A 20,725-nucleotide genomic window follows, 5' to 3' on the forward strand; every position below is an offset into this window, starting at 1 on the left:
TTATTATCTACTACTGAGGACCTAGCGCTATATTATATTGATGACATTTTTGTCAATTACAATGTTTAAGGCTGAAAATCTGAATTTACTGAAACTAGACATTAACTCTAATCAAGTGATCTCTCTGAAAGTTCAGAAATGAAAAACATATTAAAACTTATACACACCCTCCACTAGAAATAATAAAAGGGTCATAAAATGTAACTCTTGGCATTGGGTATATTAACCAACCAACTGGCTAAAATATTCTTTTTAAAAATAGATACACTGTAAAAATGTTTTCAGCTCAACAGATCTGACCTAGAATAAACATCCTAACACTCACTTTGTCTTTGAGGCAAATTCTAATAAATGTGTTACCAGCATAATTTGTAAACAACTCCCGAATGTGTATGCATCATTTCTTTATTAAAGTAGAAAAGGTCATAACATTACAAGGAAATGAAAACAGAAGCCATGTGGGAGACAAGCTGCATCTAACAATAAAAATAACAAAATTTAGGCCAGGCACAGTGGCTCATGCATGTAATCCCAGCACTCTGGGAGGCTGAGGCAGGCGGATCACGAGGTCAGGAGATCAAGACCATCCTGGCTAAGATGGTGAAACCCTGTCTCTACTAAAAATACAAAAAATTAGCCAGGCGTGGTGGCATGCGCCTGTAGTCCCGGCTACTGGGAAGGCTGAGGCAGGACAATTGCTTGAACCCGAGAGGCGGAGGTTGCAGTGAGCCGAGATCACACCACTGCACTCCAGCCTGGGCGACAGAGTGAGACTCTGTCTCAAAAAAAAAAAAAAAAAAAAATTAAAAGAATGCAAAATAGGAAAAACGTAAGCAGTGTGCAAATAATGAAAAAAAATCATTTATGTATTAGAAGTATAACTAAAAATTTTCAAGACAAACATATATTTAAATGAGTGTTTCACTTCCAAATAGTCACCTCAGAAGGCTATACAGTTACTCCTTTGCTCAAAAAACATTTTAAATTCTTGTTCTGGAATTTCTATCAAAAGCAATTTATGAAACATGCCAGCCTGGAGATATGGTAAGATCACCATAATAGTAACCCACTCTCTCTAGCTCAGCTCTAATCTAGAGGAATCAAAATCCATCTAAAATCCCCAGGAGTTGTCCTACCACGGCCTCCAGTGTTATCCTCCTCATTACCAGGAACCTCTTTATCTCTCATCCTGGCACTGGACATACTCCCTATTCTCACTCCACTTTCCTCCTTGCTCACAGCATTCCTGCCACACTAGCCTCCTTTCTATTTCTTAAACACATTCAGCCCTTTCCTGTCTCAAGGCCCCTGCACTTGCTAATCTCTGTGCCTGCAATGTGTTTTCCCAGCTCTTTGCGTGATTAGTTCTCATTCTTAGGTCAAGGCTGCCTCCTCAGAGGGCCTGTATAGACTGCCCAATCTAAAATGAAACTCTTACCCCTAAACACCCATCCCTTTCCTCCAGTTACTCTCTGGCACATCACCTTATTAAATTACATTGCTTATGTGTGTGTTTGTGTGTGTGTGTGTGTGTGAGACCATTCCCCCTTACTAGACTATAAGGTACGTAACTTTGTTTTGTTTATCACTGTATTTTCAGTGCGTCCAACAGTACAGAGCACACAGCTGGCACTCAATCAAGATACAGAATAAATGATTCTGTCTGCCACTACTACTTTTGTGTCTGCCCCATGGGTTCTATAAATCCTAGTCTAGAAGTTCCCTGCAACCCTGACATAGGCTATGTGATCAATGCTCATCTTTTCCTTTCCTAGGTCTGATGACATTTATGTCCTCTCCTATGTCCAATCTCCTTCCTACATTTCATATCATGTGCCATGTGGCCTTTGTCAGAAAATGGAAAAGCACACTCTATATCCAAGGCCCAGAACATGGTAAGAGATCAATAAATATGTGTTGACTAACACCTCTTCTTACGGCTCTGACATGTGTCATTCAGAAAACCATACCAACAGGACATAATCTGCCATACTGAGAATTTACCCACTTCTCCTAAAAGACAGTAAGTAGTAACAATAAAATCTACAAGGACTAAGTTTGACTACACCTCAATTATGTTTTTCCTAAATTTATTCTCCTGAGTCTTTGATTTCTCATCCTAACATGCACCACACAAACATACACACCTAAAAACAAAACAAAGAAAAACATCTGCTTCTCTTAGGCTCTCCTAATCTCCATATTATGTCCAGACAAGCCTAAATACGCACATGTACAGAGCACAAACTAGGTTTAGTTTTCTTTCTCTTTTTATGTCTTCTCTTAAACAGAAGACATAGAAACTGTAAAAATTTCAAGCAGTACAAAAGTGCACAGATGCCAGGCACCGTGGTTCATTCCTGTAATCCGAGGATCACTTGAGCCCAGGTGTTTGAGACCAGCCTGGGCAACAAAGCAAGAGCTCATCTCTACAAAAAATATAAAACATTAGCTGGGCACAGTGGCGCACATCTGTAGTTCCAGCTACTTGGGAGGCTAAGGCAGGAGGATCACTTGAGAACAGGAGTTCAAGGCTGCATGGAGCTCTGACTGCACCACTGCACTCCAGCCTGAGTGACAGAGCAAGACCCCATCACCAAAAAAAGAAGTGCATAGAGGGGAAAAAAGTGAAAGTTCCATCAAGCCCACTGCTCAGAACAGCTTCTAAATCCCACCATCGAGTCATACAAAAATCAGTTTCCTTACTTCATAACTAAAACTTTGCATTGGTCTTAACATATCTGAAGTATTAGGTTCAGTTCTAGGAGTTGACTTAAAAGAGACAATTAAAAACCTAAACTACTTTTAAAGGTAAATGCTAAGGGATGTGAAGATAGGGAAGCTGTCATGACAGAAACATTTGAAGAAATGGCTTCTTACAGAATATCCACAAGACTCAAAGGGAAATATAACTCATTCCCCTGTTTGAAAGGCTGTACTGTGCAAACATGCATGTTTGTTGTACATGGCACTAAAGAAAAGAAGTAGAACTGTTGGGTCAGAAAGACAAAAAAATCCTGGCTGACACATGGGAAGACCACCTTGGGAAGTAAGGGTCTATCACATAATGTAACCTCTAGGGTACTTCCTAGAAACTTAAATCCTAATTAGGATTGAAAACAAGGAAAACCAAAATGTTTCATTAAAGTGTTTCATTAAAATGTTTCATCAGGCTGGGCGCGGTGGCTCATGTCTGTAATCCCAGCACTTTGGGAGGCTGAGGCGGGTGGATCACCAGGTCAGGAGTTCAAGACCAGCCTGGCCAAGATGATGAAACCCTGTCTCTACTAAAAATACAAAAATTAGCCAGGCGTGGTGGTGGGTGCCTGTAATCCCAGCTACTCGGGAGGCTGAGGCAGAGAATTGCTTGAACCCAGGAGGCGGAGGTTGCAGTGAGCTGAGATTATGCCACCACACTCCAGCCTGGGCAACAGGGCTAGACTCCGTCTCAAAAAAAAAAAAAAACTTTCATCAGTTAATTCTATCAATCAGGTACATTAACAAATCTAGAAGAAACGTGATTGCAACTGCAACCCAGCTTCCCATTCGTTCTCTATTAGCACTGTGATCATTAATCAATAGTTACTGAACATGTACTGGGAATTCTAAAGTAATCTTAAATAAATAAGACTCGGGGGTTTTCTTGAGTGATAAGAGAGGCTCATAATCTAACAAAATACATGAACTATTAATTATACTTAAACTGTACTGCTGGGAAATCTAACATGGAGTCCAAATATTTGAATTGATCTCTCTGGCCATGGCCTTAAAAGACTGTAACTTGTTTGTTTTAACTTTAATGTAACCACTTTATCGTGAGGTATAAAACAAAACCTAGTATAGCCAAGGATTTCTCTGTAAGTCTTTGGTAAATCTAACATTCCATATTAACTGTTAAAGCATTAAAATATTATAAATAGCATGCCAATTTCAAAGTCCTCCAAATCTTTCATTTGTCATAAAGGTGTTTACAGCATCATAAACATAACTAATACCTGATGTCATATATTATTAAAACTGCCATTTACTTCTATAAAAGACTTGACCTATGGTGACTGAACTCTGAAAAACCAGGAAGAGGCTGGCAGTCGGAGAAAAGCAGATCTGTCACATTATTTAGTCAATTCCAGTTCAAATTCCAAGTAACTTACCCTTAACCTTTTTGCTGAAATGATCTAAGTAACAAAAGCTCTATAATAAAATTTTTTTTGTTTTTACAAAAGCAAAGCTACATATGGTTCCCAAACATAAGTACACAAAATGGAACCCAACTGGTGCAGGTGAAACATCTAAAAGCATGTTAAAAATGTGGAATCCAATGAATCCCTAAATATCCTAAATCCAAAGTCTGTGTCAAAGTCCTTGAATCCACACTTTTAAAGTCTCATTGATGATTCTGACTACTAGTCAGTCTGGAAACCAGTTATATATTTTTTTGTTAATAATCTCGGTTACTCCCATACATACAAGTTTTTGATTCTCTAGGATCTATTCTCTGGTTAAGAAACACACAGACCTGGCCCAGTAGCTCAGGCCTATAATACCAACACTTTGGGAGGCTGAGATGGGAGGATCACATGAGATCAGGAGTTACAGACCAGCCTGGGCAACATAATGAGACCCTGTTTCTACAGAAAATTAAAAAATTAGCCAGGCATGGTGGCATGCACCTGCAGTCCCAGCTACTTGGGAGGCTGAGATAGAGGTAGGAGGATCACTTGAACCCAGAAGGTCAAGGATGTAGTGAGCTGTGATAGTGCCACTGCACTCCAGCCCATGCCACAGAGCAAGACCCTGTCTGAAAAACAAAGGGAAAAAAAAAAAAAGAAACAGACACACACACACACACACACACACACACACACACACACACACACAAATGTGGCTATCCCTAGTGAAAGCTGTCATCTATTCCTCGGAAATAAGACCATAATAGGTAAACACATTATTACTACTCAGTTTGGCTGGTTTCAAATCCTGAGCCTAACCAATTATTAGCTGTGTCACTTTGGGCATGTTACTTAACCTCTCTGCCCCTCAGTTTCTTCATCTCTAAATCGGAGATTTAAAATCATACTTCCTGGCCAGGCTCATGCCTGTAATCCCAGCACTTTGATAAGCTGAGGCGGGAGTCAGGAGTTTGAGATCAGCCTGGCCAACATGGTGAAACCCTGTCCCTACTAAAAAAAAAAAAAAAAAAAAAAAAAATACAAAAATTAGCCAGGTGTGGTGGCACACGCCTGTAGTCCCAGCTACTCAGGAGGCTGAGGCAGGAGAACAGCTTGAACCTGGGACGTGGAGGTTATAGTGAGCCGAGATCATGCCATTGCACTACAGCCTGGGTGACAGAGCAAGACTCCATCTCAAAAAAAAAAACAAAAATAAAATAAAATAAAATCACACTTCCCCATGGGGCTGTTATGAGAATTAAATAATCGAACATGTACAAATCATCTAGAACAGGACCCAAACAGTAACAAGGGCTCAATAAACGTTAGCATATTTTCATTATTATCATTATTATTTAATACAAGAAAGAAAGGAGACCGAATTGAACTGGAATAGTCAAACATTTCAGAGAGCAAAGGATACATGAATGTTCCTTGAGGGAGAGATAGGGCTTTAGGGATGATAAGAATAAATAAAAGTAGTATGCAAAAAGAATAAAAAGACTAAGGACTTCAGGGTTCAAAATTGGCATTTTGCACTATAAACTCAAGTTATGTTAAACGGGCCCATTTATATGCAACTTGAAAACCAACCAGAGAAATTACGTAATAATTCAAAAGATAATGGGAAGCTCATACAGTTCTTAAATAAAGCAGTAATATATTAAATATAAGTTTCTAAAATTATTGCCTAGTCAAGATGCCAGCCTGAGGATAAGGAGCCAGCCTGAAGGAGGATAAGCCATTCATGAATTTTGGAAACACCTTTGTCTGCTAAAATAGCAAAGAATCACTCAGAGAAATGGACACCAAATAACCAGAATCTTCCAGAATAGACAGAGGTACATATAAACAAAACAGAAACGTCTACTCTAAAAAGATCAAAACAACCATTTGTAGGATATTTGCAAGTGAGTAGCATAAAGATACTTCAAAGGAATGATCAAAATCATGGAAATTACATGTGTAACACGATAGCTAGCTAGCTAGATATAATTTCTTTCTCCAGAACATCTCTAATTGGTCCTAGTTAAGGGACAAAACATTTGTTTTCTAAAGGACATTTGTCCTCCAGTAACGTTTTCTCAGAAGAAAAATACTTTCAGAACAAACATACTTTCAGAACAAACATAGCCTGCTCTCGCTAGTGTTATACGACTTTACTAAATCTCTTAATTCTACCACTTCCAAAAGTTAATATCCCAGAAATCATTTGAAAAATACTGGGCTGTTAATTAGATCTCAATGGAACTGAATCACAACACTTAAATCCCTGATCCAATCAATGGTAAACAGCATTGAATTGTTAATGTCATTACAATAACTACTTTCTCTTTTCTTCAATTAAAATTTAGCCAGGACAATTATCATGAAGTACAGTGGCCATTGTTAAATCAATCTCTGGACCTTGGGGGAAAAAAATGTTTAACAATTCACAGAATCCAAATAACAAGTGTTGCAAATGCTTCCCTAATTCAAAACTCTTCTCATCATATTTAACATTTACAGCAACACACTAAAGAGAAATTCCTCCTTCCCTCATCTTTACCACAAAAAATATAAACATCCCTGGCATCCTTACTCTTTTTGTTACTATAGTTACCAAGACATACACTCTGCTGCTCACACTAGGCTAAAATGAGTAACTGCCTTGTGCCGCACATTAGTATACCTTCACAATGCCTGACTCACTATGCTACAGAACACTCTATAAACCTACCTGATTTCAGTTAACTTCCATTAGCTAATAAAGGTTGATAATAAAAACACACTGAGTCTCATAACGGCGAAATTTGCCATTCCTCGGACCATAGTGAACATCTCATAATGATCAGTCTCCTTGTCACATCATATAAAAGGAGCTAAAGACTAGAATTCAAAACCACACATACAGTTGACCCTTGAACACAGGTTTGAACTGCACGGGTCTACTTACAGGCAGATTTTTTTCAATAAAAGTTACACCAAGTGTGCCCAACTCTCCTGCTTTCTCCTGCTTCCCTTCCACCTCCACCTATTCTACCTCTGCCACACCCTGAGACAGCAAGACCAACCCTTCCTCTTCCTCCTCTTTCTCAGCCTGCTCAAAGATGACACGAATGAAGTCCTTTACGATGACTCCCTTCCACTTAATGAACAGTAAATATATTTTCTCTTCTTTATGATTTTTAAATAATGTTTTCTCTAGCTTATTTTATTCTAAGAATACAGTATTTAATATTATACAAAATATGCATTAATCAATTGTTTATATTATGGGTAAGGCTTCTGGTCAACAGTAGGCTATCAGTAGCTAAATTTTGGGGGAGTCAAAAGTTATACATGGATTTTTTGCTGCACAGGGGGTTGGTGCCCCTAAACCCTGTTTTGTTCAAGGGTCAATTGTATTATCAGCCTACTGAGCAGATTCCAAAGTTAACAACTTTGAATCTATTAAATGTGATTTGCTTAATTTTCCAAAAAGTCTGTGACGGTGCACTTTGCCAAAAACACAAAATCTTTTGCCATGTAACTGGGAGTAATAGGTTAAGATAGAGAGGAAGTTAGTTTAGAAATGGGAAACAAATGATAGAGATAATTACTAATAAAAGCCCTGGATGAAAGAATTCAGAAAATGGCATCTTTAAGAAATTAATGGTATCATTTAAAGAAGAGCAGCATTTTTTTATTTCCTAGATTATCTTGCAAATTGGAAAACAAACCACTTGAAAACACAGAAAATCCTTTGTAAAATACTTGTGACTGAGCCCTGTAAAAAGAAGACAGGTGGAAACTGGCCCATCTGATTGGAAATGATCAAGGTCTGTTGAAACTCAGGCTAGCATAGGTATGGGGAAATAGGCATCCTCATATTGTGAGTAGGAGTGTCTCTATAAAGACGGCAATATCAGTCAAAATTACAAATGCATACACCCTCTGACTCATCAATTCCATTTCTAGGAATTTATGTGACAAATATACAAATATATACATGCATATATAGGCAAAACTTAAATTCAATGTCAATAAAAGCAAAAAGACTAGAAAAAATCTAAATGTCTACACATATATATACATATATGGGCAAAACTTACACTGCAGTGTCAGTAAAAGCACAAGACTAGAAAAAATCTAATTGTCTATCAATAGGAACTGATTTAAAAAATTATGACAAATCCAAACACAGTGTAGTGGTAAAAAAGGAATGAAAATATATTTACTGATGTTGGGTTAAGTGAACAAAATGCCAAAAAAATAAGTATTTCTATTAAGCATACTATTTGTGTTAAAAGGAGGGTGGGGAGGAGATATACCTATATAGACTATCTCTGGAAGTATACTACTAACACAGGTGGCTTCCAGGAAGAGGAAATGAATAGCAGGGCACCAGGAGACATTTCCCCCATATGCTTGTGTATCTTTTGAATTTTGAACCATATGAATGTCTTACCTAAAGAAAATCAAGCCGGGTGTGGTGGCTCACGCCTGTAATCCCAGCACTTTGGGAGGCTGCGGTGGGTGGATCAAAGGTCAGGAGTTCGAGACCAGCCTGGACAACATGGTGAAACCCCGTCTCTACTAAAAATACAAAAAAATTAGCTGGGCATGGTGGCGAATGCTTGTAATCCCAGCTACTCAAGAGGCTGAGGCAGAGAACTGCTTGAACTCGGGAGGCGGAGGTTGCAGTGAGCCAAGATCACGCCACTGCACTCCAGCCTGGGCGACACACTGCAGCCTTTTAAAAAGTCCTCTTTATCTTCTTCTCTCATCTAACTTTTTCTTTCTCATTCCCTCCTATTAACATTTCCAGGCCGGGCGCGGTGGCCCACGCTTGTAATCCTAGCACTTTGGGAGGCCGAGGCGGGCGGATCACGAGGTCAGGAGATCGAGACCACGGTGAAACCCCGTCTCTACTAAAAATACAAAAAATTAGCCGGGCGTGGTGGCAGGCGCCTGTAGTCCCAGCTACTCGGAGAGGCTGAGGCAGGAGAATGGCGTGAACCCGGGAGGCGGAGCTTGCAGTGAGCCCAGACTGCGCCACTGCATTCCAGCCTGGGCGACAGAGCAAGACTCCGTCTCGAGGGAAAACAAAAAAAACAAAAAAACAAAAAAAAACATTTCCAGTTCATTTTACTCTCCTCTATTTACACCTATTAGGGACATTTACTACAACTGCTTAGCCCAGTTGGGAGCCTAGTTACTAAATGCCAACAAGGTTGGTGAACTTTGTTCTAGTAATTGTCATAAAAAATGGGTGACAACGTCAGCTATAAAAGAAATCTGAGTATTTACAGAAGGGTAGATAACTATACTTAAACAACAGGAAAAAAAAATAAGAAAGAAGGTGAAGGAATAAGGGAATACTCATTCAATATTCTCTGCTTTGTCCACTCTTAGTTTATTACGTTTAAAAAAAACCTCTTAATAAAAACAATGTACGCTAGAAAAGTGATTTTTCCCTCTCTGTTAATTAAGGAACCAAACCTGCCTTCTCAACAAGACTATACAGTGGCCCAACACATAGAATACCTAAAGAATCAGTAGACACCATGGTCACTGCTCTTTAGTTACTTAATGTTTTCTTTTCATTCCCATTAGGTCATTTATTTGCAAATATATCCACGTATTGTTATTTCACGTTAATATCTAGTTTTGTCAAATTTTATGTCACATACTCAATATTTTTTGCATCTCAGATACTGAAATAAAGGCCTAGAGTCTCATCTGCCAAAGCTGAAACATAATTATCTCTCATAAGATGCCAAAGTAGTAACTCCTTTTTTGTCTAAAGCAACGTTTGCTTCTAGAAATAACTAAATTATAACTGATTTGTCCTCAATACAGTTGTAACTGGGGGAAAAAGACATAACTGGTCCTGTGGTATATGGGAATCTGGGTAAGAACTACTGCTAACGGGATGTCACAAAGACCAATGTCACAAAGACCACTGTTCAACTGTGTATTCACATGTAGTGTGACTAGCAACTATCATAAAGAAAAGCTCTTTGCCTCAGAAGTTCTAAAAAAAATGGAAAGCTCATAGGCTCCAAATTATTAATAATAATCAAATGTACCTGTATAATACTTTTTAATTTACAAAGCATTTCCCATACATCAAGGAAAATCAGAAACTCAAATTAATGAACTGATTTTCCAGCTAAGATTTAAATCCAGGTCATTCAAATATACAGCTGTACATTATCTATTATCTATCTATTCTTAGTTTAAGTAGGTAAATATACCTAACTCATGAGTAGATGAATAGGTTATATGAAAACGTTCTTTCCCAAGGTCTAAAGTGCTATTCTTACCTTTTTTTTTTTTTCTTTTTTTTTGAGACAGGGTCTGGTTCTGTGGCACAGACTGGAGTGCAGCCCACTGTAACCTTGAACTCTTGGTATCAAGTGATCCTCCCACTTTGTCCTCCCAAAACGCTGAGATTACAGGAGTGAGCCACTGCGCCCAGCCCGCTAGTCTTATTTTATCCAAACCCTACAGCGGTTTCCTCCATCAGATACAAAAGTCCTGCCTACCAGTAACATTTCTCTGAATAACTTTTCAAAATGCCCAACGTTTACTAAAATCAAATAAGCGCCTTTTTTTCTAAAACTACTAATTTTCAATTAAAAAATATAGATTTTCATTTCTTTAAAAATCATAGATCAGAAAAATTTATCCAGAATTACACTGAGATTCCTGATATTTGTGACCACAAAACATATAAAACTGCCACATGGGAAAAGACAGGTCTCTGAACCTCACACAAAAGGTAATTAATATTTTTAAAGCAGAGTGAACACACATGTGAAATATACATCATACAGTTATACAAACTAAATTAATTTTCTAACTTGGCATAATGACAGGGTAGCTGGGAGGAAATATAAAAGAAAATACTCAAGAGCTTAAAATTAACAATGGGCCCATTTATTCAAGGTAGGATGGCTCTCTCATTTCAGCTTGAGAGGACTGAAAGTCTTTCTGTCTTCCTGTAGGAGGGAAACTCTGCAGCTGGCAGGTCTGGAGAATCACTCAACTACATTCACAGCTTTACTTGGAGTCAAGCAATGGCAAGAAAAGTCTTCATCTTCACTATGCACTGGACAACACGGAGAAATGCTGACTTTGAGGTGTTTAAATTTCATCCTTTGAGGATCAGTTCAATTAACTTCTCCTAAAGGAAACCAACCCCCACAAACAAAAGACTTACACCCACTGAAACTGAGAAACACTTATCAGAATCTGTCATTTCATAGAATATTGACTTGTGACAGGTCTTATGACACTGTCTAGTTCTATAGCACTGTGCTTATTTCTTTTCCATCCAACCTTTGTACTCCCCGCTTTGTATCTTCTTCAGTGGCTTCTAGGAAGTATTACTATAACTACTGAATCAATGAATTCATAGCAAAGTGTTTCACAATTCTGTCTCTCTCTGTTCTGTGTTAGACTCCCAAACAGGGCTCCATAATCCAAGCAACAGTTTCTTTTGCTTTTCAAATCCAATTAAAATTTTGTCCAAGCTTGTAACAATTTATCCTCCCCTAACTCTTGAGAATCAAAGTCATTGTTATTTAGATGTTAAAAAGTTTGAACTAATTCTTTTTTTTTTTTTTTTAGCTTATAAATAATAGAAGTTTATTTCTCACAATTTTGGAGGCAGGGAAGTCCAAGATCAAGATGGTGGCAGATATAGCATTTGTGGAGTGCCTGCCCTCTGGTTTATAGATGGTGTCTTTGTGTTGTAACCTCAACTGACAGCAGGAGCTAGGGATCTCTCTGGGACTTCTTTTATAAGGGCACCAATTCTATCTATGAGGGCTCTGCCCTCATGACCTAACCTCTTAAAGAAATATCTAAAATGTGTTTACAGAGAATTGGGAGATCATCTTCAGGTAATCCAAATATTGACAGTGAAGAAAAGAGCCCAAATATAATGAGAAAGTAACACACAGCAGAGTATTTCAACTTCAGGATATAACAACTTAAAAGATGTTACTCACAAATATATAATCTTTGTTATAATTCCATCATGAAGAGTATCAACTGGCCAAAATATAGCCTTGAATTATCCAACAAGTCTCCTATTTCTTGTTATAAAATATACTGGCAAAAACCAACAAACCCACACTGCTACAATGAAACCCATCCTCACATTCCATGGCTTCAGGGCAATTCCATAAATACAGGGTCATAAAAAGACAGCCTGCAAACTTAGTTAGCCGGCACTCCATTTTAAGTATCAGAAATTAAATGACATGTGATCATCCAGCTACAGCAACCTGAGGATCTTTTTAAAAAGCTAGCAAGAACTGGCAATCTTATCTTAGAAATCCACCAACAAAACAGTATACAAAATTCATACAATACAGATGAAGAAATTTGAGTACAATGTGAAAATGTTATAGCTTGTATGCTTTAGGATACAAGTTGTATTCAGCATATTCACATGCTGATACAACAAAATCTAAAGGAAACGGAATGTTCAAGTCCCTGCTAGTGGCTTATTTATCTTAAAACACAATTTGATACACCAGAGCTCCAGTGTTATAAAGGAATGTAAATGACCCTTTGGAGTTCACCATAATAATACCTAATCAGAGGAAAAATTGCATAGTTTTGAACTCTAAAGATGCAGATTCCCAGCTAAGTACAAACTTCTGATTTTTTTTTCCTTTCTTAATTTCAGTGGACAGTAAGTTAAAAAAAAAAAACAAAACCGTAACTGCTATGTTCCCTACAACTATGGGGGTTAAATATTTAATGTTTCAAGTCTCTAAATAGTTTTCTTTTTAAAGTTTATAATATTATTATAAAAGATAATTGAGAGACTGCCAGACCTTGCTAGGAATTTCATATGCATTATTAAAGTAAGTGAATCATTAAATTACATGTTTTAAGCATGCTTTCAGGTTTTAATTGTTTCTTGATACTATTAATTAAAGAACCCGACGACCAGTAATATCCCCGTAATTTTACATAATTAAGGCAGAAAAAGTATAACCAAAGAACTAATTAAGATGAGAGTAAGTTAAAAATTTATAACATTAATAATCTTACCACAATATAAATTAGTTATTAAACACAAACCTTTATTAGGCAATGTTACTAGGCATATTTAAACCACACAAGGGGTTAAAAATAACTACAATGAAAGGCCAAGAGCCTAGCAGCCCAATTGAGCCAACATTCCCTTCTCTCCTCCCCCTCCCCTTCCAATCCTCTCCAGTCCAGAATGAATTGCATGCCCCACTGCACAAGGCCCAAAAAGGTCACAGTAGATGGCAGAGACTTTTGTAAGAGAACAGAAATAACTCAGCAGCTTTGTTACCGTAGTCTCTTTTAATCAGTATGTTCAAAATCCTTTAATTAGCACTCTGTCTGCACAAGGAAAGCATTTCTTCTGTGCCAGGGGAGGGCACATATGTATGTACACAGTGTTCTGTTATATCAGCATCACAACATGGAGCTAGTACCTCAAACTGTCTGCCAGGAAACTGAAGCACATGAAACTTTTTTAAAGGCACAGTAACACAAAATTCGCATACATACTCTATTTGCATTTCTATTACCACACAACAAAGTGGTAATTAAGTTTGGCTCATTTAGGTGTCAATTTGTTTCTGAACTTTTTTTCAGCAAAAAAGTAAGCATTTAAACTAAATAATAACTTTCTGTAGATAATTAAAGATTTAAAATATAAAATGCTAACAAAACATAAAAACCAATAATACCCAAAGATTGCTCCTGTTCCCATAATAGATCATCAGTAGAATAGTTCCCATAATAGATCATCCCATAATAGATCATCAATACCAACTCACTCAAACAGGAATAAATCACATGACACATTTTCACATGGATGCTTTACATTTAAAATTTCATCTAACCACGAAAGGTGTTAAAACTTGCAGGCTGGATTACATATATATATATATATATATATATACTTCCTTATAAAATCTAATTAGCTGAAATCAAGGCAGAAATCGATGATAAACATAACTTTAAAAAAATCCACAGCCAAGAAACAATGGAAACTCCGTTAGTAAAATGGGATTTGCAGTATTTTAATAAGGATATTTAGGCATTACAAACTTATTTTTAATCTTTCAAAATGAAGTTGGATACACATACAAGATGCAGAGTATGTGTGTGTATATATATTTATACATACATATATATTATTAACCAAAATGACAATCTTCTAAATATCTGATTAAAGAAACAACTAACTAAATTTAAGGTAAAGTGAATTATTAAAGAGGCAGCACAGCATAACTGTTGGAAAGCCAGCTCTTCCATACAGCCATGTGAGCGCATAGCACAGTTATATACAATGGGAATAATATCACTATTTTGCATGTCGGTATGATAATTAAATGAGATGATGCATTCACAGCACTTGATAAATATCCAAGTCTGTTGGTAAGACTGGCACAAAAATAGTATTTTCATGCATTGCACAAATGCAACCTTTCAAATGGCACAATCTTTCAAAATGATGTAGATACATATATTCACATATATATGTATGTACTGGTATTCACTGTACCACTGTAACAGTAATATGGAAATGACACAAATACTCTTCAGTAGGGGATTGGTTAAATGTCACTTTCCCTATAAAAGAAAATTATACAATTGTTTTAAAAAAACACACATACCTCCTTATATATTAATAGAGAATGATGTCCAGGGTAAATTGTTGCAAAAAAAGCAAAGTATAAAACAGTGTGGGCCAGGCACGGTGGCTCACGCCTGTAATCTTAGCACTTTGGGAGGCCGAGGTGGGCAGATCACCTGAGGTCGGAGTTCCTGGTCTCTACTAAAAATACAAAATTAGCCAGGCGTGGTGGCACATGCCTGTAATCCCAGCTACTCGGGAGGCTGAGGCAGGAGAATCGCTTGAACTCGGGAGGTGGAGGTTGTGGTGTGCAGAGATTGCGCCATTGCACTCCAGCTTGGGCAACAAGAGCAAAAGTCCGCCTCAAAAAAAAACAGTGTGTATAATATGCTACAATTTGAGTAAAAGAAGAATGGAAATTCATATTTATTTGAATATGCAAAAACAAACCTTTTAGAAACTTATGTAATTAATAGTAATAATTACCTACTGGTGACGAAAGTGAAACAGTACCTGACATATAGTCAAGTCTCAATAAATAGAAGCTGTAATTACTCCTCTCATCAGTGCTATCATCATCATCATGAAAACATATTCTTAAAATATATACACAGAATACATTCAAACTAAATCCATAATGAGGTAAAAAGCCAAATCTCAATTATTCATAGGCTATCTAGTTGGAGCTCCAAGCCCTTCATTTCCTCTTCAAGGGTAAGTAGCTTTTGGCCATCTTACTGTTGGCTATCACCTCCACCAGAAAGTGAGCTGAGGAAATAATTCCAAAACAATCATTTTATTCAATTTTGATCAACAGTTTTTAATAAACAGCTTTTGGAACTGAAAGAGATTATTAAAATCCCATAGCACAACCTTTGAAAATTATATATGAAAAGACTAAGATTCAGAGAATTCCCCAAATTAGGGACAGTTCAAAAATGTACAGTCTGTTCCTAGTTAAATGCTTTTTCCATTTTATTATTGATAACATGGGGGAAAACAGAAAAGTTAAATTGAAATCAGTTATCCTTGCTAAATCTACTCCCCTCATCCTTTATTATAGATCATCAAATTTACCAAGATCAAATCCCAGGAGCAATGATAATAAGTAGAGTACACGTCAACAGAGAATTAAACAACTCAGCCCGAGGACTAAGCACTGAATGAACATCTATACTAAAACTTGTAAAGTTTACTTACACTAGAGATTGTCAGAGGCATGTTGAAATCCTTGCCACCTTGCAGCCGGAAACCCCAAGGAGCTGGGCCAACCAGTGACACACTGTAGTTGCTCATGGTTCTAATGGCTCAAAGTCCAATGACAGAAAATGAAATATGCTGTGAAAGAAAATCAGATGATTAGCAAAAATGTTTACTTGAAACCCTAGAACATAAATTATGTTTAGTATTTTGTTTGAGGGGGGTGAGAGGATATAGAAGATAAGTCTCAATTAAGTTCCTCATTAATTTCAGTTTAAGAAAAGCAATCTGTGAGCTAATATAAATTTTCCACACTCATGGCAATTTCCATGGTCTAAAAATTCTGTATCAGAATACATTTCTAGACACTTAATCTGTTTCACAACTTGCTACAATCCAATTCTGTGGCTTCTTGCATGCAAGCTTTAACTCAAAGTACTTTACAATACTTCACTAATGTAGCAAGATTTTATTTCAGGTTGAATTCAAAATGATTTTCTCCTTCCCTCCACTTCATGTATTCTTTTGTCTGCAATTGACAAGAGTCTTTCAACTGCACTTACTTAAATTCTAAGTTATTCTAACATGTGAAAGAGACTGCAAATCAGTAGGCTCCCATTCATGCTTTCCAAATACTAAATTCTTTACAATGAGAAGCTGTTTTTCAATGCACAAAACTATTCTCTCCAATCATGAACTACAACTTGTATTTCCTCCTATGGGTACATGGTATTTTCCACACTTAAAGTGATATCTACTTTTCCTTCAGATAGTCAACGATAGGCAATACTCTAGTGCAGTGACGTTAGTCACAACCTGCTTTTTGTTTTATACACACACCTCACCAGGCAGAGAGTAAGTATTTGCCACTCAGTGAATAAGATTATGACTAAATACGGCAGAAGTGCTGGGTTAACCTTAATGCATTCAAATGGAATTGGCAGTTTAGAAAAGAACCAGTGCTTCGGTGCTTTCTTTTGTCTGTTTTGCTGTAAGTGTGCGTGTGATGACTCTCCTAGTAGTACTTTCACATAATTTTTAAGAAAAAAAAAAAAAACAAAACTTCGAGTTTCCTATTGGTTGTTATAATGGCAGAAGAGAGAGGAATGAAGTTTTCTCTTGTTTTAATGGAATACTAAGAAACAAAAATTCTCCCTCTTTAAAAAATATTAAAAACATAACAGATACGTAATTTTATAATATTAAAAACATACTTCCTTGGAAAATGTAAGCTATTCAACCAAATCACCACCTAATATTACCTGTCTTAAAATATGTTTTAACCCATTCAAAATTTCTAGCCCATCACTCCAAATTCATAGTTGCAGATGTAGATATTTGAGCCACAGGTATATTTAAAGCAAACATTCCTTCTTCTCATAAAGGGAAAATGGGGCAAAACATTCAAATAAGCCTGGTTTTTAAAGAAAAATTATATCAAGGAAAATTAAAATTACAGAAAATTGTATCAGAAGCCGAAAGAGCTTTTCTACTGGCGTGGTAGTATACTGAACTACAAGGCAATATCACATTACTTCAGTATTGAAGTAATAGGCACAGAGCACTAAAAAAGGTCCAAAGGCCAAGCCGGAAGTGAAACTGTATATATAGGTGAAAAAATACTAGTGGGAAGCTAATAATGAGCCACACATAATTCAATTGCTTTCCCGCTATAAAAGAAGATTTTCAGAAAACTAACAGGACTGTCCTGATATTGACACAATACAAATCAGAATCGTGTAAAGCCAACTGATACTTCACAGGCAGCCTGCCCTCCTTTATTAATCTTTAACTTGTGTCTTGGGAAGAATATGAAAGTTAGGCTCAACTTCCTCTGGCCCCATTCTTCCCTACAAGAAAATGTATTTCATTTAGATTATCAACCCATGTACATGCAACTTCCCTTTACTTGGGCATTCCCTTCCTAATGTCTCTCATTTGTTATTAAAATTCCTAGCACTGGCAAGGTCACAGCCACACTTCAAAACCAGTGTCATTTCATTTCTAGTCACTGTCCGTTCATTTGTAGATTCTTCTTCTGCTAGCTTCATTTGGAATTCATTTGCCTTAAAACAGTCTCTGCCCCAAGCAATGGCAATATTTTTACTGGCCTTTCCAAGACTCCTCCATCTGGTTATTAGTGCCCAAGCCCTTCCTCAAATACCAAGCAGGCAGGAAATAGCAGCATACTCTTTCAAACACGTAGAAAAGGTTGGAATTTCTGTATAGTTATGGATTTTCTTTTAGGGAAAGTCTAAACAATGTCTTCGCTCTAGTACTAGGGAAGGAAGCTTGGTATTTCCCACACTTGTATCTCAGCTTCATTAGTGGGTGAGAGAGGAGAAAGGAGAACTCAAGATGAACTACACAGAGTGACAAAAAAAGGCCTGAAATTAAAGAGAAATATCTTGAGATTCTCTTTCCCCGCAATGGAGAGAGAATGTAGGTAGAGCTGAAGAACTAAAGCCACAGGCACAGGATGAAAGCAGCCGACAGGACAGTTTTCCAGGAGAGATTCACGCCTAGCCTTGTTTGCCAAATAAGGCTACCGAACGGGCCGTTTCCGTGGCAGGCGGGTTCAGACGTCCTCCCTGTCAGGAAGGCGGACTTGGGATAGGATCTGGCGATCACACCCTAAATCTGCCCTGCCCAGCGCCGCCACGAATTTTCTTTCCAAGCTCTGCCCTGTCCACACGCCCTTCCTTTTTCCACTTATTGTCAAACGCACCGAAGGCACAGTCTTACAAAAGCCCCAACAAGTACTCAAGTGCTAACAAATCTCGTGTTCATGACAAATGTGTTTCTTAAACGAGCTTTATTTCTGGACGCGCAGAAGTTTTCCCCAAACAGGTTACACAAAACTGTAAATACCCGGGGGAGAAATAAATGCTTCTCAGTAGCCTGAGAGCAAAGAAAAACTAACGCGCCTTTTCCTTTGAGTCCCGCTTCCTACCCTCCAAGAGCCTGCGCAGGACGGGGCACCCAGACACCACGGTGGTGCCCGGCGACGCCGGCAGCCGGGTGGGTGGGAGCGGCAGTGCCCGGGAACCCGTCCTCGCCACCCCCGGGAGCCCTCCCGCGTCCCCGTCTCCGCTACGCTGGTCCCGGTCGGCCCGGGCTGCGGGGACCCCATGGCTAGCCCTCTGGCCTCACGCGGACTCCAGCGCTGCCCTTTTCCGGGCGCTCCTTTTCCCAAGCTGCTCTCCCACCTCCGCCGCTCCGCGCCCAGAAAGCACCTGAGGAGCCATCCCTGCCCCAGGAGCGCCCCCTCCTCGTCCCCAACCGGGCTTCCCTCCTCGCGCTCGGTGCACAGCGGCCGGTTCTTTCCCTCCTCCCTCCGGAGATCCGAGAGGCGCATCGCCGGCCGGCCGCCACTCACCTCGGGTCCGGCGCGGCGCGGCGCGGCGCTGCCTCCGCCTCAGACAAGGGCTGACAAGTGACTCGCAGTGCGGGCGCCGTCCCTACCGCCCGCGGGAACTTCCGCCTCCTGGCTCTCCCTCGCCCCACCCCCCGTCCGGGACACGCCCCTCCGCTCCCGGCCACGCCTCTGGGCCAGTCCCAGGCGCGCCGCGCCGGGGCGGGGAAGGCTGCGGCGGCGCCGGGCTCTCGGGCTTGCTGGGGCTGGCTGAAGCAGCTGCGGAAAGACAACTGCGCTACCGAGTTTCGGTGGGAGTAGTCTTGGATTTTGAGTGCTACCTGGCAAAGGTGTAACCCTACGCTCGTCCGTTTTGTAGTGGGTGCCTTTTTCTCTCCAGAAATTTAAATTGGCAAGCAGTTGCTCTGCCTAAAAATAGAAGGGTACTTTGGCTAAATCTCTATCTAGGCAAGTTCAGCGGTTACTGCCTGCGGTTTTTTTGAAAGAGCTTTACATGCTCTGAAAAGTGCAGACCCAGAAGTTTACCTGTCAGGAAGGTGAAAACCGGTAACCCTAACAGAATTTAACCCTGTCCATCACACCAGAAGACAGTGATACATAAAAGCGGCCAAAAGTGATTCAAACACTATATCTTCAGTTTATTTTTCTAAATCCAAATCAATAGTCCACTTTCCAGCCTTCTATAGGGTTGCTTGATACGCCCAAGGAATTTATTCATAAGAAAACGTGAATAATGTTCAGTGAACATACGGAAAGTAACTAGACTGTTACATGTGAATTGGCTTACATAACGTGAAAAGGACAATTCTTAACCAAGGAGCATATAAAGCAAGGATGAACATCATGAGGTCCGTGAGCTCCCCGGCCCCCAGAAGTGCAAGCAAAATTCTAAAGGCGATGATCCAAAGCTGCTCTTTCCCTAACGGTAGCCACTGGCCACATGTGGCTACCGAACAGTTGAAATGTGGCTACCGAACAGTTGAAATGTGGCTACTGTAACTGAGACCATGAATTTTTTGTTTTACGTAATTTTAAATAATTTAACATTTAAAACTGAAGCAGGATAACATTTCTTTACTTTTTTTTTTCTTTGAGACGGATTCTTGCTCTGTCTTCCTGGCTGGAGTCAGTGATGCGATTTCGGCTCACTGCAACCTCCACCTCCCGGGTTCAAGCGATTACCCTGTCTCAGCCTCCTCAGTAGCTGGGATTACAGGCGTGCGCCACCAAGCCCGGCTAATTTTTTGTATTTTTAGTAGAGATGGGGTTTCACTATGTTGGCCAGCCTGATCTCGAACTCCTGACCTCAGGTGACCAACCCACCTCGGCTCCCCAAAGTGCTGGGATTACGGGCGGGCGTGAGCCACCGCGCCA

General features: G+C 39.1%; 1 protein-coding gene across 10 annotated transcripts in view; it reads right to left on the reverse strand.

Moving 5' to 3' along the window:
• Positions 1-20,523, reverse strand: part of PDLIM5 (PDZ and LIM domain 5) — a 221,016-nt gene extending 200,493 nt beyond the window's left edge. For 8 of the 10 annotated variants that reach the window (XM_032137535.2, XM_032137775.2, XM_032137748.2 and 5 more), the window contains exons 1-2: positions 19,355-19,460; positions 15,976-16,113 (exon numbers count right to left, since the gene is read on the reverse strand). In XM_032137535.2, the coding sequence (XP_031993426.1) occupies positions 15,976-16,071 (96 nt within the window). In that variant the 5' untranslated portion in view covers positions 16,072-16,113; positions 19,355-19,460. Of the gene's footprint in view, positions 1-15,975; positions 16,114-19,354; positions 19,461-20,429 lie in introns of those variants that run through there. The other 2 variants (XM_058432851.1, XM_058432866.1) reach the window with 2 other exon arrangements.
• Positions 20,524-20,725: the final 202 nt, after the last annotated feature.

This window comes from Hylobates moloch, unplaced genomic scaffold (assembly GCF_009828535.3).
Source record: "Hylobates moloch isolate HMO894 unplaced genomic scaffold, HMol_V3 SCAFFOLD_2, whole genome shotgun sequence".
NCBI lineage: Eukaryota > Metazoa > Chordata > Mammalia > Primates > Hylobatidae > Hylobates > Hylobates moloch.